Source organism: Pogoniulus pusillus, chromosome 30, assembly GCF_015220805.1.
Source record: "Pogoniulus pusillus isolate bPogPus1 chromosome 30, bPogPus1.pri, whole genome shotgun sequence".
Classification (NCBI taxonomy): Eukaryota; Metazoa; Chordata; class Aves; order Piciformes; family Lybiidae; genus Pogoniulus; species Pogoniulus pusillus.
Window position 1 is genome coordinate 10,946,331 of NC_087293.1, and position 26,301 is coordinate 10,972,631.

The 26,301-nt window shown below is 45.7% G+C and overlaps 1 protein-coding gene across 6 annotated transcripts in view; it reads right to left on the reverse strand.

Annotated features, from left to right (window-relative positions):
* HECTD4 (HECT domain E3 ubiquitin protein ligase 4) overlaps positions 1 to 26,301 on the reverse strand; it is a 96,560-nt gene that overhangs the window by 11,502 nt on the left and 58,757 nt on the right. For all 6 annotated transcript variants that reach the window (XM_064168998.1, XM_064168994.1, XM_064168997.1 and 3 more), the window contains exons 42-67: positions 25,768 to 25,938; positions 25,176 to 25,345; positions 24,147 to 24,262; positions 22,566 to 22,669; positions 22,143 to 22,304; positions 21,593 to 21,741; positions 21,262 to 21,341; positions 20,972 to 21,135; positions 20,219 to 20,456; positions 19,079 to 19,215; positions 18,824 to 18,950; positions 17,505 to 17,642; positions 17,243 to 17,379; positions 16,920 to 17,080; positions 15,156 to 15,337; positions 13,372 to 13,577; positions 12,932 to 13,062; positions 12,493 to 12,698; positions 9,843 to 10,022; positions 8,225 to 9,528; positions 5,633 to 5,840; positions 3,951 to 4,174; positions 3,720 to 3,868; positions 3,052 to 3,158; positions 1,527 to 1,650; positions 14 to 204 (exon numbers count right to left, since the gene is read on the reverse strand). In XM_064168998.1, the coding sequence (XP_064025068.1) occupies positions 14 to 204; positions 1,527 to 1,650; positions 3,052 to 3,158; positions 3,720 to 3,868; positions 3,951 to 4,174; positions 5,633 to 5,840; positions 8,225 to 9,528; positions 9,843 to 10,022; positions 12,493 to 12,698; positions 12,932 to 13,062; positions 13,372 to 13,577; positions 15,156 to 15,337; positions 16,920 to 17,080; positions 17,243 to 17,379; positions 17,505 to 17,642; positions 18,824 to 18,950; positions 19,079 to 19,215; positions 20,219 to 20,456; positions 20,972 to 21,135; positions 21,262 to 21,341; positions 21,593 to 21,741; positions 22,143 to 22,304; positions 22,566 to 22,669; positions 24,147 to 24,262; positions 25,176 to 25,345; positions 25,768 to 25,938 (5,266 nt within the window). The remainder of the gene's footprint in view (positions 1 to 13; positions 205 to 1,526; positions 1,651 to 3,051; positions 3,159 to 3,719; positions 3,869 to 3,950; positions 4,175 to 5,632; positions 5,841 to 8,224; positions 9,529 to 9,842; positions 10,023 to 12,492; positions 12,699 to 12,931; positions 13,063 to 13,371; positions 13,578 to 15,155; positions 15,338 to 16,919; positions 17,081 to 17,242; positions 17,380 to 17,504; positions 17,643 to 18,823; positions 18,951 to 19,078; positions 19,216 to 20,218; positions 20,457 to 20,971; positions 21,136 to 21,261; positions 21,342 to 21,592; positions 21,742 to 22,142; positions 22,305 to 22,565; positions 22,670 to 24,146; positions 24,263 to 25,175; positions 25,346 to 25,767; positions 25,939 to 26,301) is intronic.

A 26,301-nucleotide genomic window follows, 5' to 3' on the forward strand; every position in this document is an offset into this window, starting at 1 on the left:
AATCTATACATACTCAAGAGGCAGGAAATTCTGGGATCTGCTGCATCAGCTGGATCCAAGTAGACTTCATGGGGATGGAGCCGTGCTGGCGTAATGGCGAGGTGCCGGCACAGCCTGTTGATGTACTGCACAAGGGCCACGTCCATTTCCAGGGTCCACTTCCGGGAGGCCTTCTGAGCATGTCTGGCATCAATGCAGGCACACCTGGAATGGAAAGGGCAGAGTGCATGAAGAAGAGTGTGGTCAGCAGGTCGAGGGAGGCTTTCCTCCATTTCTGTTCTGCCCTATTGAGGTCACATCTCAAGTACTGGGTTGAGTTCTGGGCTCCACAGCCCCGGAGGGATAGTGAACTGGAGAGTGTAGTGAAGATGCTGAGAGGCCTGAAGCGTCTCTGAGAGGAAGAAAGGCTGAGAGCCCAGGGGCTGGTGAGCCTGGAGAAGAGCAGCCTGACAGGGAATCTGATCAATGCTCAGAAAGAGCCAAAGGACATATTGGGGACAAGAGAATGGGGCCAGGCTCTTGTCAATGGTGCCCAGCCACAGGACAAGGGCCAAAAGGCACAAACTGGAACCCAGGAGCTTCCATCTGAACAGGATGAGAAACTTGTTTGTTGTGAGGGTGCTGGAGGCCTGGAGCAGGCTGCCCAGGGAGGCTGTGGAGCCTCCTTCTCTGGAGAGAGTCTAAACCAGCCTAGACATTGTGATCCTGGGCAAGCTGCTGTGGGTCACCCTGCTTGAGCAGAGAGATTAGACTGGATGATCTCCAGAGGTCCCTTCCAGTCCTCACCATGGTGGGATTGTGTGATCTGGTGAAACATGAGTGCAGTACTGCTTACTAAGAGCACATAACTTACTAAGTGCTTGTTAAAAGCATGTTGAGCACAACACCAGGTAGCTCATTCTACCTCTCTGCCCATTTAAGCAGAGCTGGTTCATTACAATGCCAGTCTGAGAACAAGTAGGGATTTATCACTTCCCTTGCCTCACTGCTATTAAATAATAAAGAGCTGCCTGTTAAGCTTGCTTACTTCTTTATGCTCTGAAGCAGATACAGGGGAAGGGAAGGGGATGTGACAATTAGCTTGGGGCTTGACACAGGGAGATAAGGAGGATTCTTTCTTCCTGCACAATACTAGCACAGGAGGAACTGTTCCCTCCTCTGCATGACCACTGACCCAGTAACAAGACTGCCAGTGTAAGCAATTACCCAGTGCATAGAACAGAAAGCTGTTGGGGAAGGAAACCAGAGACAGCCAGATGGATCTCTAAGCTCATGAGGCCAATTTACTGCAGTTTGGAAGCTCTGAAGGACAGCATGGCACATGATCTCATCAGCTGTGTTGTGGCCAAGAGTTCAGGAACCTGAACTTTGACACCACAGTGCCTCCTCTAAAGCACATAAGAAGAAAACAACCAACAGTTTTCTCCATAGGCCCTGCAGCCACGGGTAGGAGCTTGCATGTTACCAACACTAGACAGAGAGCAAACACTTGGGAGCACCAACCAGTAAAGATGTGCAACATTTACCTTTCAAAGTGCAGATCATATCCACAGGACAGAATTGCTCTCCACACACTACGGATGTCCTGCTTAGAGCGGTCCACCACGAATCTGTGAAATCCATCCAGGGTCAAATACTTCTCCTCAGGAACTGGCAGCAAAGATGGAACCATCACACAGTTAGTGCCTTACTACAAACTCTACACATCTCACAGGAAACTGGTTGGTGTATGAAGTGGCTGCTTGATAGCTTTCTCTTGCCTCTGCCCATCCCATCATGGCTTGTTTTTATGAGTAGTTCCAAACACCAAGCTGCTCAGGCCCTTAAGGAAATGACACTCATTATGTCAAGGACACAAACCTTCCAGCTGTCCTCTGGACAGCTCCAAGTATCTCCCTAGGTTTGATGGAACCATACTTGGCTGAATGCTTAAGTTTCCCTCTTCTGAGCTAACCTAGTGTTTCCTACGATGAATAACAGAGCCCAGGCTCAGATCTGTTCTATCTTACATCTGACTAGAGAATGAAATATCAAGCAAGGCCCTGGAACTAACCCCTCTGACAACATGGTTGTGCACTCTCCTCCAGAGACAGACCAGTTCTGAGGCACCTGAAGCTTCTCTTCCATCCAATTCTCCTCATGTACCTTAATAATTTTCCCACACAAGTTGAGAAAGATGATTTCACAGAATGGTTTAGGTTGGAAGGAACCTCAAAGATCATCCAGTTCCAACCTCCTGCCATAGGCAGGGACACCTCCCACTATAACAGGTCACCCAAGGCCTCATCCAACCTGGCCTTGAACATCTCCAGGGAGGGAGCATCCACAACCTCCCTGGGCAACCTGTGCCCATGTTTCACCATCCTCACTGTAAAGAACTTCTTCCTAACATCCAGTTTAAATCTCCCCTCTGCCAGTTTAAACCCATTACTCCTTGTCCTGTCATTACAAGGCCTTGTAAATAGCCCCTCCCCAGCCTTCTTGTAGGCCCCTTTCAGATACTGGAAGTCCATTCCAAGGCCTCCTCAAAGCCTTCTTTTCTCCAGGCTGAAGAGCCCCAACTCTCATAGCCTGTCCTCACAGCAGAGCTGCTGTAGCCCTTTGGTCATCTTCATGACCTCCTCTGGACTCGCTCCAACAGTTTGATGTCCTCCTCCACAACTGTACACAGTATTCCAGGTGGGGTGTCACAAGAGCAGAGCAAAAAAAACACCTAGTTCAACCCCATGACATCCTAATCCTCACTGCACAAGAAAAGCCTTGAACCACACCTCGTAGGAAGGCAGTTCTCCACCCAGTGTAGTCATGTAGCCTACACACAGCTGCACAAACTGCATGAGCATGGTTTGCTCCCACTTACATTGATGAGTCCAGATTTACAGATGCACAAATGAAAGCAGTTTTCAATCACTACTGAACAAAATGAAGTTAGCCTCATCACAAAGAAAGAACTCAAACCTCTCACGGCATCATGCAAGCACAGCACCACAAAAAAAGGTTTTCTTTTCCAGGATGTAATCCTACAGAAAAAAAATCCCACACAGCTCCTACCTTCCTGTTTCTTTGTGGGAGACTTTTCAGGGTCTTTCTCTTCAGGTTTACTCTTCTCAGGAGATTTTGGCTTTACAGTAGGTTTCTTCTCGCTTAAGGCTGTTCGGCTAAGAGATGAACTGAATGTTAGGGTCAAAGTTTTCTTTCATCTCTTCCAGAAACCAAAACATTCCTTGAAGGTCTTTTATAATCTTCAAGCCACATTTCCCTCTCCAAATCATGGAAATGCATGAAGGGGGAATATAAATCACAGAATGGCTTGAGTGAGAATGTATCTTAAAGATCATCTAGTTCTAACCCCCTGCCATAGGCAGAGCCAACTCCTATTAGACCAGGCTGCTCAAAGCCTCATCCAGCCTGGTCTTCACAGTATCACAGTATCACCAAGGTTGGAAGAGACCTCATAGATTATCAAATCCAACCCTTTACCACAGAGCTCAAGGCTAGACCATGGCACCGAGTGCCACGTCTTAGATGATTCCAGGCTTGGGCTGGGCAACCTGCTCCAGTGCCTTACTGCAGAGAATTTCTTCCTAATACCTGGTCTAAATCTCATCCATCAGTACTCCCATCAGCTGAAGGGCTGCTGTCATCCACTCAGCACCCAGCCTGGATTCCTGAAGAGGAACCAAAAGTCTCACAGTGGTCAAAAGGCTGAAGACACCAACCTGACACTGTTGAGCATGGACTTCTCCTTGGTAGGTGGTTTGGTAACCGGGCGCTTGGTGCTCACCACCTTCACTGGGTGCTGCTCTTTGCCTGCCTTGTACTTGCTCTTGTCAAACTTGGGCTTGGGCACACCATACTTCCTCAAAATCTTCCAGGACAGAAAGGAAACAATTACCTGCTGCTCCCAAACTCACACCACGAGATGCTGCAAAGGCTTTTCAAAGCACTACCTGGGTAAGCTGGTCCTCCAGCACTTTCTTTGGGGGGCGGACATTTGTGAAGAACACATGGAGAAGGTTTCCAGGAGTCTGAGAATTGATCTGCTCTTTGCTAAGGTAAATATCAGCAACCTTAATGGGTTTTGCTGGAGTGAGGCTCAGCATCTGCTCGGAATGGACACAGCTCTTAAATATTTCTGTGAGGACTTCTCGAGCACCTGGGACCAATTTCTCACCTATTAAAATGCAAAAGAAGCACAATGATGGCATAAAATATTGTGACAATTGGTCAGAATCTGAAGTGTGCAAACACATCCTGCATCCAGCTAAAATCTCTTATCATAGCACTTGCCTGGAGAGAGGAAATCACTTGGAAAACTCCTGGCAAACTTGGGCTTTCTGTTTACAACAGAGAAGTCAGAGAACCACAGAAAGCTTTAGGTTGGAAGGGATCTTTAAAGGTCATCCAGTCCAACCCCCTGTAGTCAGCAGGGACATCTTCAACTAGAGCAGGCTGCTCAGAGTCTCAGAGCCCAGGAATGGGGCATCTCCCACTTCTCTGGGAAACCCAAGACAGGCTCTCACCACTTTCAGTGTCAAACATTTCTTCCTTCTCCCCAGTCTGAATATCCCTCTTTTAGTTCAAAACCTCACCTCTTCACTTGTCACAAGAGGGCCTGCTCAAAATTCTGCCTCTTCCTTTCTGTTCAGCCCCATTAAGCACCAAAAGGCCAACAGAAGGTCTCCCTGGAGCCTTCTTTTCTCCAGGCTGAACAATCCCAACTCTCTCAGCCTGGCTTCACAGCAGAGGGCTTCCAGCCCTCCCAGACATTGCTGTGGCCTCCTCTGGCCCTGCTCCAACAAGTCCATGTCAGTGCTGTGCGGAGGACTCCAGAGCTGTCCCCAGCACTGCAGTGGGGATCTCAGAAGAGCAGAATAGAGGAGCAGAATCCTCTTCCTCCACCTGCTGCCCACACTGCTGGAGATCAGCCCAGGACATGGCTGGGGCTGGGCCGTGAGCACATGGTGCCAGCTTGTGTCCAGCTTTTCACCTGCCAACTTGGATGCCTTCTCCTGATTTGGCCACACACTGTAATTGTTATTTGAATGAAAAAAACAGTTTGTGATGCCAGTACAAAAACGACATCGTGTGGGTTCATACTGACACCTAGCAACTGAACCAGCAATCAGCCTAACTTCCCCCAAGTATTATCCTCCCCTGCTCTCAAGGTGAGGCCCATTCCAGGTCTGTTGGGGGGTCTCTGTAGCTTTTACATCGTTAGAGAACATAAATGACTAAGCTGTTGTACTTGAATAGTTTCTACTCTAAAATTATTCTCTAACAGTGGGAAACTATTACAGTGGCTGTATTCTCCAACAAGTCACTAAACAGCTCAGTCATTTTCAGGCTGGTGGGGAATTTTATGTGGGTTTGGTGGATTTTGTTTGTTTGTTTTTTCCTTCCTTCTTTTTACTGCTCGATTAGCTGTGAGGACAGCTGAGCAATGTTCAGATTGCAAAGAGCAGCTTGCCGACTGATGAGAAGGAGGAAACTTGCTTTGAAATCACACCCTGGCTCGCCCTCAATTAGTGAGTCACACCAAATTTACATCAGCAAGGAGAACTTGACCCCTCTGTGACCCTCAAAAATGCAGGATAAAAGTGAGCCATTTGCCCATATGAAACCCACATACCTTTTATTGACTTATCATTGAAATAATCTTCCAGTGCTGGGCTCCCTTGTGTGTCAAATAAACTCTGGTTTACAGTAGAAACTGTTAAAATCTCTTCAGTTGACATTTCCATCAGTTCATCTTCACCATCCAGACTTGACAACCCAATGAGATCACTGCTGTTGAACAGGCTGGCTCGGATTTTCTCTATTTTAGCTCTTGACCTTATCTGAACAAATAATGAAAGTAGTTTAAGAGGGATTCTGACCAAACAAATTAGCTTCCAGTAATATGGATTTGGGTCTGAACCTTCCTCCCCATGTGGATTAACACTGTTGCAGCTCTTCTAACACTCTTCTACATTAATGATTTGGTACATTTTGGTTCAGGTTCAGCCTAGAAAACACCATGGAATCTCAGAATGCATTGAGTTGGAAGTGACTCTCAAAGGTGATACTGTCCAATCCCCTCTGCAGTCAGCAGGGACATCTCCAACTAGAGCAGGCTGCCCAGGGTTTCATTAAGTTTGACCTTGAATGCCTCCAGGGATGGGGCCTCAACCACATCCCTGGGCAACCTGTTCTGGTATTTCACCACTCTCATTGTGAAGAGCTTCCTCCTAATGTCCAATCTAAATCGCCCCTGCTCCAGTTTCAAACCACTGCCCCTTCTCCTATCACCACAGGCACTTCTATTAATCCCTCTCCAGCCTTTCTGTAGGTCCCCTTCAGATATTGGAATGCAGCTCTAAGGTCTCCCCAGAGCCTTCTCTTCTCCAGGCTTAACAACTCCAATTCTCTCAGACTGTTCCCACAGGAAATGTGCTCCAGCCCTCTGACCATCTTCATGGCCTTTTCTGGATCCACTCCAGCAGGTCTATGTCCTTCCTGTATTGAGGACTCCAGAGCTGGACATAGTACTCCAGGTGAGGTCTCACCAGAGCAGAGTGGCAGAATCACCTCTCCTGACCTGCTGGCCTCAGTTCTTTTAATGAAGCCCAGGATGCCACTGGCCTTCTGGGCTGCAAGTGCCCAATGCTGCCTCATGTCCAGCTTCTCATCCACAAGCAGCCCAAGTCCTTTTCTGCAAGGCTGTTCTCATTCTAAGAACATCTGGCCACTGAAATCACCATGCTGTGAGTTAATCAGACACAGCTCTGAAGCAGATATTCAATTTCTTGGCCTGGAAACAACCCTTAGAAACATCAGGTAAGAAGCTGTAAGTTTGAGGTAGGTAACCTGTCAGCATTTGCAGCTCTGCTGTCCTTGCTTCAATCCTCCGTTCAGAGAAACAGATCTAAATTAGCACAGGCCTTGAAGTCTCAGCTCCACAGAGTGGGAACAGGAACAATAATTTCCTTTGATTCCGAGAATAAACCACCATGCATCATCATCAGAGCAGCCACAGACTTGGAGTAGGCTTCACTGTGAATATGCTGACAGCTTTCTGTACACACTTGATGGTTTATTTCAACTCTGTGGTGTCTTTGTGTCAATTAAGAGCTTCAGAATAGCAGCGGAAGATTTTCTATCTGAATAAGCTGATTTTCTTCTAGAAGGGAAACTGATACAACCCCAGACTGTGCAGAAATGTCTCCCTACATTCACAAGCTATCAGAGCTGCCCATGCTCCTGCAAGCTTCTGATAAATCTGCAGCATGGGGTCAGAGCAACAGCAGAGAGGAAGGGTTCTTGTGCAGAGCTGAGAACCTAGAGTGGTCTGGCATCAATGCAAACCACCCACAATGCTTTTTAAAGTTAATTTGGAAGCAGGCAGCCACAAAATTCATCAGCTCTTCTAAGTTACTTTAGAGAGGAATCTGTGGATGGCTTAAAATATGGGAAAATGTAGTCATTAAAGATAATTGCCTTGTGGGTCAGACCAAAGGGCCACCTATCTCTAAATTTAATCTCCAGCAGAGGCCAGTAGCAAACCTTTGAAGAAAATTAGATGAAAGAGGCAATGAACAGATCTTTTCCCTTACATATTCTCTCAGTCTCCAGAAATTGGCAGTTTAAAGATTTCCCAAGCTGAAGGCTGCAGTGACTGCTGTGCTTTAACAGCTGCCAGTCTGCACAGCCTCCATGAACTTAACTCTTCTTAAATTCATCTATGCTCCAGGTTCCTGTTCCACCTTGTGGAACACAGAGGAGTATTTCCTTTTGTTTTAACACTGCCACTTGGTAACTCCACTGCTAGTTCTCCTCTTTGAGACACAGTGAATGCTTCTAAGACTAAATGGTACAGATAAACTCAATAGAGACTAAAAGTTCTGTGCTCCTGAGCCTCTCTGTCCAAGCTGAGCTCTCCTAGTCCCCTTAGTCTTGCTTGTACACTGACACACATTTATTCTGCACCCATGATCCAGGCTGAGCTACACCTTGCTACCAGCACCTTTCATTCAAGTTGTGGCCTCAAGCAGAAGAACCTTTACAGAGGAAAACATGCAGCACACTTTTTCTAACAGCCTGAATATGGTGGCACACACAAACCACAAGAAGTACAGCACTTCTCTGAGCCAGAGGTTAAAAATCAAAGTTATTAGAATCAGACCTCACTCTTTCAGGAAAACCTGACCCAAGAACACCCTCTCCTGACTGAAGGCTTTTTTACCTCCACCACAGCAAAGCCTTTGATGGGCCGTGAGAGCAGAGGCTGGTTGTCCAGAGATGTGACTGTGTACATGGATCCAACATCAGACACAGAGGCTGTTTCCACGTTGTCAAGTGGCTCCCCCAGGCTGCCGAGGCTGCCAAGGCTTCCAGTACTGCAGTGGGAGAGGTCCAAACTCTCCTGGCTGGATACAACGTGTGGTTCTAGCAATCCTGGTGGGATCGCCAGTTCCAGCCCAGCTTGAAACTGGTCAACTGAGATGTCACTAACAGTCCGAGATATGCCCTGTGAGCTGCAGAGGGAGGCCTGGCTCGTGGAGGCTGAAGCACTGACGCTCATGGCAGGGGTGACGCTGCTGGAGCTGCTGATGTCCAGGCTGTCCGCACTGCTCGAAACAGTTGGCTTCTCCAGCTCTGTTCTGCATTCTCCTCCTTCTGCTTTGTCCTTGACTTTTTTGGGATCCTCTTCCTGCAAAGGGATGTAGATCTCATCTTTGAAGACTCCCCCATGGGCATTGCAAGCCTTTCTGATGGCACTTCTGACTGTGCTCTCCTCCAGGTGAGTTGGTATGCCAGAAATGACGAGCAGGCGGCTATGAGCCGTGGGACCCACCAGTGCTTGGCAGGCATCTGCCACAGCATCATTTGTCACACCCAATCCTTGAGGATCCTTTTTGGTCAGGTGTCTGAGGATGATAAGCAGAGTCAGTGCCCTATGAAACCATAACATATCCTCAGGCTTGCTTCCTCCTATACTGAGGATTGCAGCGTCTGCATCAGCTGCTCTGGACGAGGAGCGTTTGCCTGAGGATGAGGTCTTCTCACGCTTCATTTTGACTTTTTTCCTTTTGGACAGCAAGCTTGGACTCTGTGGCGTCTGTCCTGGAGAAGACGAAGAGGAAGATGAAGAGTCACTGAGATTTGGGGCACTGGTTGAAGATATCACATTAGCTGTTACGCTCATATTGATGGGCAGGGTTACTTCAGCTACAGCAAGGCAGATTTCCATCAGAGCATGGAAGTACGTTGAGAACCTTCCTTGGTCAGCTGCTCCAACACCAGAACCACCACAGGCATTTCCAGACACCCAGTTTTGTGTTTCCTCATCGTACAGCTTGTGTAGTTCTGACTGCAAGGCCATCAGCATAGCTAGACAGGGGTTGAGCTGAAGGGCAATAGAAGATGACAACCCCGCTGGATTCTTTTTCTGCTCCAGGCTGTGGATTTTGCGAAGCAGCTCAGCCAAGAGATGAAATACCAACTCCTTCACACATGCTGCCATGTCAGTCGTCCAGAGAAAGTTCCCTGTGTGTGGAAGGAAAGACATAGGAGTCAGCAGGATGTCACTCTGGGGAGGTTTAACACATGAGCTGCAACAGTAATGTTTAAAAAAAGCCTGAGAAAATGTCATTTCCATGTCAGTGTGCCAGCAGCAAGACAGACAGGAAGGCTATTCCAAGAAGTGCCTATCCACAGAAAATGTCTGCAGCTTATATGCAATGCTTCATAAAAATATAATGGAAGAGCTCAGAAATACTTCCTGGCTGTAGTCTGTCTTCCTTTCTCTGCACTCTCCATCAGCCAGCACAGCATTGGTTAGGGAAACACTGCATCCTCACCTAAAAATTCCACTACTTGCAAGAGAACAGAAGCAGGAATAGTATCCAGCTCATCTTCTGATTTTCCATCCCCATCTTCCAACTTCCAAGTCAACAGCTGCTCTGTGAATGCCATTGCCAGGGGGAACTCAAGCGGAAGAGAATGCAAGACCAGCACGGCTCCAGGAGGAGGAGACACTCCTAGGCAAAACGATCAAAGCAAGCAGTTAGCATGACTCCAGGCACTTGGCACCTCAAAGCAGTAACATCTCTTTTAGCATTAGTTATTGTGAGGCTATGGTTATGCTAAGTGAGAATTTTCTCTGTTTATTATTTTGTAATAACCAAATAGGAGCATTTAACAAGAGTCTGTAATTATCATTGTATAGGTAACATTTAGTTTACATAGCATAAGAAATACAACAGGTTTTAGCCTGTATGTCGATAAATTGTGGAGTCATACAATGTTAGGGGTTGGAAGGGACATTTGAAGATCACTGAGTTCAACCCCACTGCCAAAGTTGGATTGCATAGGGCAGATTACAAAGAAAGGCATTCAGATGGGTCTGGAGGGTCTAGAGAAGGAGACTCCACAACCTCTCTAGGCAGCCTGCTCCAGGGCTCCAGCACCTTCACATCAAACAATTTTTAATTCATGTTGAAGTGGAACTTGAGTTCTAATTTCTATCCATTGCCTCTTGTCCCATCAGAAGACACCACTGAAAAGAGCCTGGCTCCCCCTTCTTGACACCCACTCTTCAGATATTTGTAAACATTAGTAAGATCCCCCTCAGGCTGCTCTTCTCCAGGCTAAAAAGCCCCAGGTCTCTCAGCCTTTCCTCATCAGACAGATGTTCCAGTCCCTTCATCATCCCCATAGCCTCCATTGGATATTTTCTAGTATCTCCCTGTCCCTGATGAACTGGGGAGCCAGAGCTGGACCCAGTACTCCCAATGTGGTCTTGCCAGGGCAGAGTAGAGGGGGAGAAGAACCTCTCTTGACCTGCTGGCTGCACTCTTCTTAACACACCCTAGGAGACCAATTGCCTTCTAGGCCATGAAGACACATAGGACTAATTGTCCACCAGGACTCCAAGGTCCTTCTCCTTGAAGCTGCTTTCCAGCAGACCCAGCCCTAACCTGTACTGGTGCACAGTGCTGCTCCTCTCCATAAACACACACAAGACTTCCACAGTTCCCTTTATCTGTAGTATGATGTGTGATCAATATTGAGAAAAACATCAGAGATGCTGCAGCAAAGAGCTTTATGACTTCCAGTGAAAAAGTTCTAACAGCTTGAAGCACTTAGTCACCTTCACTGCTCTCAGTAAACCATTCTCTTTCCCTTAGGCTGAAGAGCAGAGAATGTTAATGACTGCTCTTGCTTGGGAACCCTTATGTGTTACTACCCTGCACAGACATTACTCTGTGTCCTAGAGACCAATAATCACCCAGAGCAGCAAAAAACCCAATCATTAATTTCCATCTTAAATACAGCTCCTCAAACAGAAACTTGAATGCTGCAGAAACATTCAAACTCACTGTTTTGTGAACTCCTGAAACACAAGGAAAAAAAATCAGGAAAAAACCCCAAATAGATACTGGCAGACTTCACAGAACTAAAAACCAGAGTCAGATGGCTTCCAATATTTATAAACCAAAGATTTCTTGGACAAAAATAGCACATTGCTGCTAGGACACATTTCTTAATACCTCACGCAAAAGCACTGTCATAATCAATGGCAGAACTGGTGACAATGTAAGAAAGTCTTGCAGAGGTACTGATGATCACAAAACCATAGAATGACAGAGGTTGGAAGGGACCTCTGGAGCTCATCGAGTCCCAACAGCCTGTCAGAGCAGGTTTACTTAGGGCAGTTTGCACAGGATGGTGTTCAGGAGGGTTTAGAATGACTCTAGAGATGGAGACTTCACAGCCTCTCTGGGCAGCCTGCTCCAGTGCTGTACCACCCCTAAAGAAGTTCCTTCTCTTGCTCAGAGAGAACTTCTTACGTTTCATGGCCTATGTTCTATGAGGAAACAGCATCAAGTTACACCTGGGAAGGTTTAGGTTAACCATTTGGAAAAACTTCTATACCAAAAAGGTTCTCAAAGCCTGGAACAGGTCGCCCAAGGAAGTGGTTGAATCGCCATCCCTGGATGTATTTAAAAGCTGTCTAATGCAGTGCTCAAGGATATGGCCTGGAATTGGGCCAGGGGAGGTTCAGATTGCCTATCAGGAAAAAATTTCTTTGCTGCAAGAGTCATCAGGCATTGGAACAGGCTGCCCAGGGAGGTGGTAGAGGCACCATCCCCGAAGGTGTTTCAGAAATGTGTGGACATGGCACTTTGGAATACAGTTTAATGGCCATGATGGTCTTAGGTTAACAGCTGGACTCGATCCTAGAGGTCTTTTTCAACCAAGCAATTCCAGGATTCAGTGATATGGTGTAGTAGTGGCCCTGGTAGAATTAGATAATGGTTGTACTTGATAATCTTAGAGGCCTTTTCCAACCATTGTGGTTCTGTGACTCTGTAGTCCAGTTTGAGCCCTTACCCTATCACTGAGTACCGCTGAAAACAGACTGGCCCCATCCTCCTGACGCCAACCCTTGGAGTATTATCTCACTTCTGAGAATACAGTTTAGAAGGTTTGTGATTTATTTTTTACCTAGTTTGATGTGGACCTTGTCTGTAGGGGTGATGACTGAAGGGTACTGGTTGGTTGTTGGGGGAGGTGTCAGGCCTGTGTTGGTTGGAGAGGCATCCCGAGGGTAGCACACAGCTTCTATGAGGTTCAGCTGCCCATTCCTCTTGACTTTATGGCCAAGCCCATAGACCAGCACTCGAGCCCAGGGAGCTTTATACAGGGATGAACTAAGAACAGAACATGAACAGTTTGGTTAGGCTTCAATTAGTCACCAAAATCCCAACCCAGTCACAGAGAGACAAAAGGCTCTGAGGTATTTATCTCACTACCCAGAAAATAAATCTTTGAGAAGAGAAAACTGGAAAAAAAAATGAAAAGAGAACTCTCCCACACTCAGGGTTCATAGAGGCTCAGCAGCTCACCTTCAATCTTTGCCACTCTTGGCCCCTCAGCTACTTACTCTTTGCGGAATCCAGACTGACTTTCTTTACAGGACACAATGACAAAGGCGGCCCCAGGAAAATTAACATCCATATTGACTTTGGATTCAGAAATTGGGAATTCTTCAGCAGGAAACTGTTCTGGTGCCATCTGTAACACAACATTTCACAATGAAAGACCCTCAGCAGCAGCAAACCACCTTCCTCTTCCTTTTTCAAGTAAAACATAGCATTTACTTGTGAGGCCACTTCATTTTAATCAGATCAAGCAGTAGCAGTACCCTGGTGTTTACAGCACACCCACTACGATCAGAGTAGGAATACAACTTGTCCAGAGAAACAATCCAGTGTGAGGGGCAGGATTATGGAAGTTAGGATCACACTTCAAGGGCACCTAGGGAGCAAGGGTTCCTCAGAAAGAAAACCAACACTGCTCATAGAAGCTCACTCAATATTTTACCTGCAAAAAGGAACAGATCTGTTTGGTGAGGTCTAGCAGACTGTCCTCTCCTTGGTGCAGTGTCCGAGTAATGGCAACAGTCAGCCACTCTCTGATGGCTTGGGAATTGCCCTGGTAGAAGAGGTCAGTGGCAGCACAGTTCTGGGAGTGGACACAGTGTTGCAAGGACTGGGCCAATAGAATAGAACTTGAACTGATTGTTCCATCTGCAATAACAAGTGAGATAAGACAACTATGGAGATGGCTTCAATGTGGTTATACTACCTGTGAAACACAGTGGGAAGAGAAGTTTTAAAATACTTGGAAGATGACAAGCCTCCATTTTCACTCCTGAGCAAGTGCAAAGGTCAGAACTCCCCCAAAGTCAGCAGTAGAAAGGAGCCACCCAAGCCCAGACCTGCACCCTGGCTGGTTGCAGATGAGATTGTTGCATCCATCTGGGTTGGGTGCATACAGGATGGCTTTCTAAATGCCAGCTGTGATCTTGACATCCACAGAGCTGTGGGTTGACAGCTGCCTCTTTGTCCCAGGTCTCAAGACAGGCATATTTCAATTTACTGAGTAAGTACAACAAGGACAAGTGACTCTCTCTTCCCCTAGCACTCCAGATGAGGTGAAAGCAGCTTTATCTGTCCTCAAGCTTTCCCTATTTATGAACAAGAGAGCTTTTGGGTGGCCCTGAGTGGGTCACAAGCCCCAGCATCTCATGGCTGTCATTCTGGAGCTCAGAGGAACAGTCAAAGGCATAGTGCTGTGCAGAGAGGAGTTGGCAATTGACCAGAAGGCCTGTTTTGGAACTGTTTGTATTAGCAGGACTCAGATTAGCCATGTTTTAAGGAGCAAAAACTAAAGAAAAGCTTAGAAAACTCTTCTCAAAGCCATGCAAAGTAGTGCTGTACTCTGCCAGAGGATCTTTTACAACGCAGCATCTGTTAGAGGTAGCCAAGTTTCACAGTAACTAGAGGAGGGAACAGGTCTCCTTCCAGGGGTGAATAATGACTTTCAGTTATTGATGCCTTGTATTTAGCACTTCCTCCTTCCTCCATATGCTCCAACCAGGTTACACACATTTCTCTGCATGCAGAACAGCTTTGTCAGGATAATTGTCTTTGTTAACACTCACTTGAATTAGCCAAAGATTCTTTTCCATGATTCAGCACATACATTCTCTAACCAGAGCTGTGAGTCCAGTAGGAAAAGGACAAACCACTTTGTGAAATGAAGAAGAGTTGAATTTTGAAAACTGAGACTCAACTGGCATTTAGTTTTACTACCCTGGATTTGAACTAGGAGATATTCCCAATTCTTTCCAAGTATCCCACGTGGATACTCCCCCCACCCTCAGTAACAGAAGACCACCAATGCCTAAGGGGTGGAAGCACTGAATGGAGTCTTAAGAGGCAATGTGAACGCTCCTGGAACAAGTTGCCCAAGGAGGTAGTTGAGGCCCCCTTCCCAGACACATTCAAGGCGAGGCTTGAGAGGGTTCTAGACAACCTGATCTAGTTGAGGATGTCCCTGCTGACAGAGGGTTGGGCTGGATGACCTTTGAAGGTCCCTTCCAACCCAGTCCCTTCCATCATTCTTTAAAACTTTTAATGAGATCATTAGCATCAATTTCTGTTTAGTTTCACTAAGGCCAGGAGTCCATCAGGACATTTCTTCAAACCCCATCACTATTAACTAATTAGGCAGTAAGTGCCAAACTGACTTGGCTGCTTTTCCTTCTTGTCCCCAGAAAACGATCAACCATAAAAAGAGCTGTGATAAAAACGAGTGTTTACCAGGAAGAGGTGGTGCAAGAAGTTGGTTGGAGAGCAACTGCAGGTGCTCCAGGGTGATATCACGGATAGCAGGAATGTGGAAGAGCCGAGTAAACATGTGTGGAGATTTGGGAGCAAAAATATTGAGGAGAGCCATGCGGCAGTAGAGCTTGGCCAGAGAAGCTTCACTTCTTAAAAGCTCTCTAGAAAACATAAACATCAAAAGAGAAAATTGACCACTGAGGTTTAAAATGAACCACATGCAACAATCTGTGCCTATCGACTTTTTTATTCATTAGGTATTAAGTAGATCCAAATCTTTCTTATTCACTTCAGACAGCAATCAGCTCATCTGATTCTGGTACCAAATTAAGGCACCTGAATTAGAAGTCAGTTCTTCACAAAAGTTCTTGAGTCTTTAGGTATCAACTGATGGAGGGGTGAGGGACCTGGGGCTGTTTAACCTGGAGACTGAGAGGGGATCTTACTAATCATAGAATCAAGCAGGTTGGAAGAAACCTCCAAGCTCAGCCAGTCCAATCTAGCACTCAGCTTTATCCAGTCAACCAGACCATGGCACCAAGTGCCTCATCCAGGCTTTGCTTGAACATCTCCAGGGACAGCAACTCCACCACCTCCCTGGGCAGCCCATTCCAATGCCAATCACTCTCTCTGCCAGCAACTTCCTCCTAACATCCAGCCTAGACCTCCCTTGGCACAACTTGAGGCTGTGTCCTCTTGTTCTGTTGCTGGTTGTCTGGGAGAACAGACTGACCTCCACCTGACTATAGCCTCCCTTCAAGTAGTTGTAGACAGCAATGAGGACTGCCCTAAGCCTCCTGTTCTCCAGGCTGCACACCCCTAGCTCCCTCTCAGGGCTGTGCTCCAGGCCCCTCACCAGCTTTGTTGTCCTTCTCTGGACACGTTCCAGTATCTCAACATCTCTCTTGAATTGAGGAACCCAGAACTGGACACAGCACTCAAGGTGTGGCCTGACCACTGCTGAGTACAGAGGAAGGATCAATCTCCCTTGTCCTGCTGGCCACACTGTTCCTGATCCAAGCCAGGACGCCACTGGCTCTCTTGGCCACCTGGACACTTCGCTGGCTCATGTTCAGCTACTCTCTACCAGTACCCCCAGGTCTTTCTTCCTGGTTGCTCTCCAGCCACTGTCTCTAGCCTGCAGTGCTGCTTGTTTATAAATACCTGAAGGATGGGTGTCAAGATGGTGCCAGTCTGTTTTCAATGGTGTCCTGTGATAGGACAAGAGGCAATGGATACAAACTGGAATTCAGGAAGTTCCACCTCAACATGAGAAAAAACTTGTTTTGTGTGAGAGTGCTGGAGCCCTGAAGCAGGCTGTCCAAAGAGATTGTGGAGTCTCCCTCTCTGGAGACCCTACAGACCCATCTGGATGCCTTTCTCTATGACCTGCCCTATGTGATCCTCGATGATCTCCAGAGTCCCTTGCAACCACTGCTATTCTATGGTGGCACATGAAGCTTAAGCTGTTAGACCAACATGCAGGTAAATGACTAGGTATATGGCTAGGCAAAATCCTTCAAACAAGAGAATTACAATAAATTTCCTTTATTACCTTAAACTAATCAAAGCCCACTACCCATTAAAACATGAAGATTTAAAGAACCTTTGTCAGTTTAAACCCAACTACAGTAATCAGCAGTCTGCTGCTGCTCAAAACAAGGTTGCAACAGGTCACTGCAGTACAGGAAATGTTACAGATCAAGAGAGATAACACAAATGCCCTCTAGCTGCCCTTCTTACCTGTGAATTTGGATGTTGGTGTTATCCAGGGTAACCAATCCATTGGTTGCAGTTCTCCTGTAACCTGCAGGTGGCCTTTCTAACATGTCAATGGGATACCAGTATCTCACCAGAACTCCTTCACTTCGGAGGTAGGTCTCTACTTGTACTAATTCATTTACCTGCAACATCCAAACCAACACAATCAATAAATACAGTAAGGACAGCATTTTTTTCCCTTCAGAATGACCATCAACTCAGCATTCTAAGTACACTTAATCATATGTGCTCTCAGAAGTGTGGTGGTGACATGTCAAAAGCTCTCCTAATGCATGCTTACTCACCGAATCTACATCCAAAACAACACCATGAAGACCAAATGTCTTCAGCATCCCACGAATAGCAAACTTGGGTAAGGCTGTTCCAACAGCACTGCTGGTAACATTGTTACTGTCAGGACAACGTGTCACCACTGTGAGACCTGCTCAGAAAAGGACAACACAATGTTAAGAGTCCAGCATCTCCCTCAGTCTGGTAACTCAAGCAATAGGTCCCAAGTACCAGAGCTTTTATTTGCCCCTTTGAGATACTTGTTGCTGACCTTACCTTTTCGTACTTTATCAATTGTAAATTTGTTTGCTTCATCCTTGATGTCCTCAATAGTTGGGAGGTAGAGGTCTCTTGGGATGCCACCATTTTCCTCATAGAGGAATTCTACAGTTTGCCTTGCTATATCAACCATTCCTGGCAGACAGAAGGGACTCAGTTTATTAGACAGAAGGTGGTTATTTTCCCTAGCCACTTGAAATAAGTTCTTATTAACATCACAGGCAATCAAGTTTAGCTAAGGGATGGAGCTTTCCCAAGCTGTATGCTTCTCATTAGGGCTTTGAACTACACAGTACCACAGAATGGTAAGTGTTGGAAGCGACCTCTGGAGATCATCCATTCTGACCCCACTGCCAAGGCAGGTACACCTACAGAAGGTAACACAGGAACGTGTCCAGGCAGGTTTGGAGTGTCTCCAGAGATGGAGACTCCACCATCTCTCTGGGCAGCCTGTTTCAGGGCTCTCTCACCCTTAAATTCAAGAAGTTTCTCCTCATATTTAGATAGAACTTCTTATGTTACAATTTGTGCCCATTACCCCTTGTCCTGTCACTGGGCACCACTGCAAAAAGCCTGGTGCCATCCTCTTGACACCCATCCCTGAAGTATTGATCAGCATTGATCAGACTCCCCTCAGTCTGCTCTTCTCCAGACTAAACAGTCCCAAGTCTCTCATCCTTTCCTCCTCACAGAGATGTTCCAAGTCCTATCAGCATCTTTGTAGCCCTTTGCTGTCTCCTCTCCAGCAAGTCCCTGTCCTTCTTGAAGAGCCCAGAACTGGACACAGTACTCCCAATGTGACCTCAGCAGGGCAAAGCACAGTGGGAAGAGAACTTCCCTTGACCTGCTGGCCACACTTTTTTTTTTTGCACCTCAGGATACTTTGCTCTTACTGTGACTTTCCCACAAACAGGCTGTCTTGCCAGAACTGTATTGGTGGTTTACAAATCCCTCCCTTATTAAAGAGCTCCTCAGAACTTCTGCCTTGATACAGTCAAAGGCACAAGATGCATCCAGATAAATTCTTCCCAGACTATTTTTCTGGAGTATTTCTGCATCCACATCACCATAAGCTCTGCCACTATTTCTGAAGCCATTTTCCTTGTTTAAATAGTCCAACCTCAGTAAAAATGTGAAAGAAAGCTCATGACTTTAAACCAATTCTAAGCACTTGACAAAAGCAGTAAGTGCTTTTTTTTTCTGCTTTAGATTTTCCAGCCCCAGAGTAAAACAGAAAAGACAGACAGGCAGGTGTTGTATTCATACTTTCAGTACATCACATTAAACAAAATGCATGGAAATAAACACAGCCATACCTAACTGCAAAGCTCCTTTAATCTGGTCCAGTCCAGACTTCCTTTCTGCCTCATTACGGAATCTTCTTCTAATTGTAGGGAAAACTTTGGTTTCCCAGGCTTTAACCAACAGGGCATAGTGATCCTCCTACAAAGACAAAAGGGGAAAGAAAAGTTAACAGCTGTCATTTCCTTAAGGAAACAGGGAAAATCCTTGTGTGGATTCCAAGAGCTGTAATTTAGACCTTAAGTTATAACAGGTAAAAATTTGCTCACTCTAGGAATATCATCATCGTCATCATCATCGCTCTCATCATCTGCAATAGGAGGGGGATGAGGATCAGGGCCTGATGTGATGAAGTTCTCATAGCTTAGTTCCATTTTGTAGTGGCAAGATGTGTCACTGTCATACTCTGCAAAACACACGTAAGAAATAATGAGACCATAAAGCTCTAGAAGGCACAAAAATAACTCAGAAGGTTTTGGAGCTACACTGCACTCCACAGCCTTGAGGCAGTCTGTGGAAGTGCAACCCATTTTGACACAGTGTCACCAGCTGGCTGATCCCATCAAATGAAACACCTTCTGGTGTTCAAAGCCCTGGTCACTGATGCACCCATTCAGAGTAATTTGTGCAATCATAGAAAGGAAGACTAAAATAAAGATTTTTTCTAATTGCCTTGACTAAAATTAAATCAGCATATATTTGACAACACTGAGAACCACAGAGGCTACATATTCTTAAGCAGAGTTCCATAAATAAACACTAAGATTGTGACAAGGAGGGCTGTTCTTGAGGACAAACAAAATGGAAGATGCTTTACTGAACCACATAAGATGACAGAACTATTTTAGTTGGAAAAGCCTTTTAAGATCATCCAGTCCAACCATTCTCTAACTCTACTGTAAAGTCTGGTGCTAAACCACAGCCCTCAGCACAAGTCTGTGTCTTGAACGTCTCTAGGGATGGGGATTCAAACATCTCTGTGGAGAGCCCACTGCAGTGTTTGAGAACCCTTTCAGTGAAGAAGTTTCTTCTTATACACCTGAAAGCACGGTCAGACATTGGAACAGGCTGCTCAGTGAAATGGTAGAGTCACCATCCCTGGAGATGCTCAAGAAATGTGTGGACATGGTGCTTGGGGACATGGTTTAGTGGCCACAGTGGTGTTGGGTTGATGGCTGGACTCTATCTTAGAAGGCTTTTCCAACCAAAGCAATTCTATGATGCTATGAATATCCAATCTAAACATTCCCTGGTGCCACTTGAGGCCATTTTCTCTTTCCAGAGCCCTGTATTGCTTCACTTAACCAAGCAGTACCTAAGGACTGAGCCAGAATGCACTTAAAAATCTATTTAATTGATTGCAATTTCTCCTGGAAGGGCTTTAAAATAACTATTAATCATCACATTACGTTGTTGAGCCGTAGCAACAGCAGCAATCCTACAAGGAGGTCCATGGGTGCCAGGATCAGAAGCTATGCTGGTGCCGGCGTCGTTATCACTGTCAGAAGCCATGGCAAAGGGCAAGGCTTCGAAGTTGGCACTGATTTCCTCTGCCAGGTCAATACAGAGATCAGCAGCGTTCCTGTGAGCCTGTCCCTCAGCATAGGCAAACTGGCGAGACCCGAAGTTAGCTCGGACTTTGGTGTTCTGAAAGAGATGCAGATGAAAGCACTGAGATGAGCTGTGGATTGGTTTGATCTTTTTCTTGGGCAGGCTGATGACATCTCCAGGCCATACGAGTTTTTCCCAGCAACACCAGCTATAAACTTGGATGCAGCAGGTTCAGTATTGAGCTTCTAAACAAACTTTGAACCTGCCTTTTTTCTACCTTCGAGATATTCAAGATGCAGCACACTTAGCTGGTATGCTTTGAAGTAAGGTCACTGCTGGGAAGGAATACTAATAGAAGAGCACAGAACAACGGCACCTCATCAAGCCAGCAGCACATAAGTGTCCAGGAAAAGCTCTAAATAATGACAAAACATTCATGTGATGGGGAAGAGAAATGAAATACCTCAAACTAACTTAATAAAGGTCAAAGCTATCACTCCACTTTGTATATATAACTAACATATACTTAGGTTCAATGCTTTCTATAGAATGCTTCCAGTATTTCTGAAAGAATTATCTATCTAGCAACATATTTCTGTTTCAAAACTTGCCTTTTTCTGAATGTGGACAACTGGCCACATTCCACCAGACACATCTTCTAGATAAGGCCCAAGTCGCTGCCCACAGTATGTAAAATAAACTCTGCCCTTAGCTGGCTGCCCTGGAGGAGGTGGAGTTCCCTCTGTCCTCTCCCATCCAATTCCTGCTACATCACCTGTACAAAGATAGAAGCATCAAAAGAAGAGCATGGATTTAGACTGTTTTCTCATCTGCTGTTCCCCTTTCATGTAGAGGGTTTTCTCAAGGACCAGGTAAGCCAGTTAGCTGTGCTCTTACGTACCAGGAGAAAGGGTCACATCCAGTCTCACACTCTTCCACTGCAGCAAACTGGAGCCATTGTAATGCACTGCTCGCCCATTGCTGAGAAGTAAAGCAAGAAGAAGATTAAGAGCACTGAAAGAAATGAGTGCTCCAAACAGTTAAAGCCTTGGTAGCTGTGACACTGACAAAAGGCCACCCAGCTCTCCTTATTTCCACAGATACTCTAGCTCAACCCTTTAACAATCCAGATAAAAGACGGTGCCTGCTGCAGTGTGCTCACCACACTCCTCTCCAAGAGGAGCAGTGTAGTGAGCAAGACCATGACCTCTGGATGTACATCTTCAACATACTTGTGGAAGAGACAGGTGCCCACAGGGTTTGTCCAAGCACCATCCCGCTTCTCGGCTTCCGTAGCGAATCCAAATGAAACTATGGGTCCAGTGTCATCATCTGTATCTCCATAGGACACTACTTCAATTTCCCAGTAAAATGATGGTGCCTAGAAATAAAAAACAACATTGGTCTTTATATAAAGAGCTACAAAACATATGCAAGGCAGATAAAAGTATTTTCCTTTTCCTGCACTAGTGAATGTTTAGTGATAGGGTGAGCGGAATGCATTTAAGCTGGAAGAGGGGAGATTTAGACTGGATATTGGGAAGAAATTCTTTACATGGGGAGTGGTGAGACACTGGAAAAGGTTGCCCAGGGAAGTTGTGGATGCACCCTTCCTGGAGACGTTCCAGGCCAGGCTGGATTGAGCCTTGGGCAAGCTAAGCTAGTGGAAGGTGCCTCTGGCCATACAGGGGGGGTGGAACTAGATAATCTTGAAGGTCCTGTCCAACCTAAACCATTCTATGATGAAATGACACAAGCTGGTGTACAGTTTTGAGTTCTCACCTGCACAGGAACTGGTGATGTGGCATAGATAAAGGTGCCCCGAGGAAGGCCCCCACCAGCACTAGGATCAGCCAAAAAGGTCACAGCAGTGAGATGTGATGAGAACATGCAGGCTCGCACAGGGGGAAACACTCTGGATGGGCTCCAAGTGATTTCTTTGGGCTACAGACAGGAACAGAGCATTTTATTCTACTAGTTACAATCATCTACTTAAATCTAATGACCCACTCTTACTGAAGTGCACACTTAAATACAACACGTGTAATCCTAACGACTGCAATCACAACAAATCACATTCCATTACACAACTTCACACTAAAATACAACATTTAAATGAGAATCCAACCAATTTGGGCCCCTCTGCACTCAGGGGCTGGCCTTGTTTGTGAGAGGCAGAAGACTCAGCCCTGTTTCTGTGCTCACCTGTCTCCTGTCTGCCTGGAGGGGAGGAGGAGGAGGTCGAGCACAGTCACGATACAACATTCGTAACCTCTCACACTGCATTTCTACAACGAGGAGCCTTTCCCCTGGAACAAACCAAACCATGTCAAGAGGTTTCAGGCAAAGCTACTGGAGTCCAGCAAAGCAATCTTTGTACCAGTAAATAAAATTGCCAATGTCATCATAGTTTCCAGAGCTGCAACAGTCTTACTTACCTAGTCAATAAAATGGAAGGCAAAAATGTAATGGCTACAAATAATTGTTTTTCTCATCTTCAATTCATATTTGGTTAGCAAAGACATTGGTAGGTCAATTAGCACAACAAGATGATTTTAGTGAGTTTATGACCTAGCAAAAGCAGGAAGTTAAAAGAATTTATGCCTACTGTCAAAAAAACCCTACAGGACACTGGAGATGATACTGAAATCCACTTGGTTCCCACCCTAACCTCTCCTCCAGGGAAAGGCTCTGACATGTTCCTAAAACTTGCCCTTGAACTAAACCTTCTTCTGGGCTCACTACTATCTTTAGGCAAGAGGGAAGAAAAGCAAGAGCTCAGTGATAAGAACAATAAAACACTGAAAAAAAGCACCAAAAACCCCCACTACCAAAGAAGTCAAAACCAAAACACACAATCAGAGTCATTGAAGCTTGAAAAGACCTCTAAGATTCGAGTCTAGCCTTAACCCATAACTGCCAGGTCACCACTAGACCATGTCCCTCAGCATCACATTTCCAAGGCTTTGAAACTCCTCCAAGAATGGGGACTCCACCACTGGCCTGGGCAGCCTGGGCCAGGGCCTAACCACTCTTCAGGGAAGAAATTTTTCCTAATATCCAATATAAACCTCCCCTGGTGCAATTTGAGGCCATTTCCTCTTATCCTATTGCTTGTTACTCAGGAGAAGAGACCAAGCCCATCTCACTCCAACCTTCTTTTAGGGAGTTGTAGAAACCCATGAGGTGTCCCCTCGGCCTCCTTTTCTCCAGGCTGAACAACCCCAAGACCCTCAGCTGCTCCTCACCAGCCCTGTTCTCCAGACCCTTCACCAGCTTTGCTGTACTTCTCTGGACAGGCTCTAGCCCCTCAATGTCCTTCTTGAAAGCGAGAGGCCCAAAACTGAATCCATTATTTGAGCAGTGGCCTCACCAGTGCTGAGTACAGAGGGATGATCCCTGCCCTAGTCCTCTAGTCCTGTTGGCCACACTGCTGCTGACAAATGGGAACATCAAGGAATACAGAGCAGGTTACATGGAAGCAAGAAAATTAGAGAGGGTTCAGAAGCATGGCAGTAAAGAGCTAGTCCCAGGACTTGCACCTTCTGTGGTGCACAGAATAATCCCATTCTGATGCAAAGTTTCTTTGTCATGTTTAAAATGATTTAGTCTAATCACAAGCTACTCTTCATTGAGGAGCTCTGCAGCTATGCCAAGACATGCTGTACTGTGCCAGCTATCAGACTGTAAGTAGCTAGAGGACAAAACACTGACTGGGTTTTGAAAGCTGTTAAGTCTCTGAACTGCATACAACAATGAAGATGTAAGAACAATGTGAACACCTACCAGGGCTGCACTCCTGTGCTACCAAATTAAGAACTTCTACAGCGGCTGGACACTGTTGAATGAATTCTTCACAGAAAGAGCTGTCTTCTAACAGCTGAGCCATCACCAGGCATGCTCTTAATGGAAAAAGAATACATTGAAAGCATTACAAAAGCATGGGATGCATTCAAAACTGTCTTTACATGTATTGAACACAGGCCTATTTGAAAAGATGGATCTATTTCTTTGTCTGGTTGCTTTAGCTGTCCATTAGAACTTCCACAAGGCCAGCTTTCCCCTGCTTCAGAACATCTGCTTCTGGGAAGCATTTGCTCAAAGCATTGTCAGTATTACAGGGGGCATTTTTAGCACTCATTTTAACAACATTCAGACACTCAAGGAGGCAAACAAGAGTTTCTGCATTATCCCCTGCTGCCACATGTCAGTACCCACAGAAGAGGCAAACATGAACCTACACAACTGTGCTAGTTTGAGTCTAATTGGAATATTTTAATGAGAAAACATAGATTATAGGCTGTGAAAAGGAAACAATGGTGATGTCTACTTCACTCATAGGTTTGCTGAGGTGTATAAAGACAAGAACACAAGCACAGGTGGGACACAGTGTCTCTGTCTGTCAGTGTCTGTCTGTCTCCATGGGCTGCTTCTGTGTAACTAATCCTTCTGCTTTCTAACCCCTTTTGCTGATCTTCACAGCTCGCCTTGCATATACAGCAAGCTCTGGGATAAGGTAGGGGGGTGGAAAGATGGTGGTTGAGAGACCCTCCTGGGTTCTGTGTTACCTTTAACTTGTATATTTCTGTATATAGCTGCACACATTTGTGATATATTGTAAATAGCTGCTGGTATATTGTGCTAAGCTGTAAATATAAAGCTTCATTCCTTAACTTCCAGCTGGCTGAGTCTAGTCTGGGTGATTCCATAAGAGTGAGGGGGTGGGTAACACCCAAACTGGCACAACAATTTCCTTCAACATTTGTCCACAGTATCACAAGAGACTGAGGTGCTGCATGAAAACCAAAGACTCACCTTGTTCTTATTTCAGCAAGAAGCCGGACCACTGCCATTACTGGAGTTGAGCCATCTCCTGTTGCAGGAAGTGAGGTGTGAATAGAGAGACTTCCCTCCTGAGGAAACAACATGGACTGGACTGCCTGTACTACCTTCTCAGTAATGGACAGTTTATGAAGAGGCAATGCCTGATGGTGGGGGGGCACGGTAAAAAGTTAAATTCAAGTAGTTAGTTTCTAAGAAATGAGGGTGTTTTATTACCTGGAGTTAATTCTCATTTTGTATTATCACAAAAACAGCACTAAACAACCACAAAACACCCCCACCCCCACCCCAGCAACCAACCCCCACCCCAAAACCCAACACAGTATGCAATGGAACATCTTTAAATACCAAAAACCCCAAATAACCACATTAATTGAATGATAATTTAGATATAGATATTATCAAGATACATTTAAAACGAGGCAAACTTTACAGAACATCTTTAATCCAAGCTGAAACAGACTTTTTACATGCTGTAGATTAACTGTCAGTATGCAGTGACAACATCATAATAATAATAAATTGACATCATTTAATTAATATTAGATTCTTAAAACTACCATACCTCAGATCTTGGAACACAGAGCCTAGATAATGGAATAGTTAATGTGTCTGATGCTTGTGAGGTTTTTCTACTGTCTATACTGGTGGGTGGAAATTTGACCGTTGCTATACCTTCTTGTTCATTAATAGATGCCACAACTCCAATGCTTCCTGCTATTCCTTTACCTAAAACCTACAAGCAAAGAAGGTCAGCATCAGATTTAAGGCTTTACAAGCAGGGCACACTGAGGGTTTAACAGCACATGCCAAGTGGACACACAGAGCTGGGTTTTTGGGAAGGAGTTATCAAAGGCTGGAACAGGCTGGTCAGGGTAGCTGTTAAATCAGCATCCTTGGATGTGTTTCAAAGCTGTCTAGACACAGTGCTCAAGGATATAGTGTAGTGGTGGCCCTGACAGAGCTAGATAATGGTTGGACTTGACGATCTTGCAGGTCTTCTCCAACCACAGTGATTCTGTGCTAGCAGTCTCCACAAGTGTTACTGCAGCTGCTTCACCATACTGCACGTTGCCTCACCCATGTGCCAGTGCAGGCC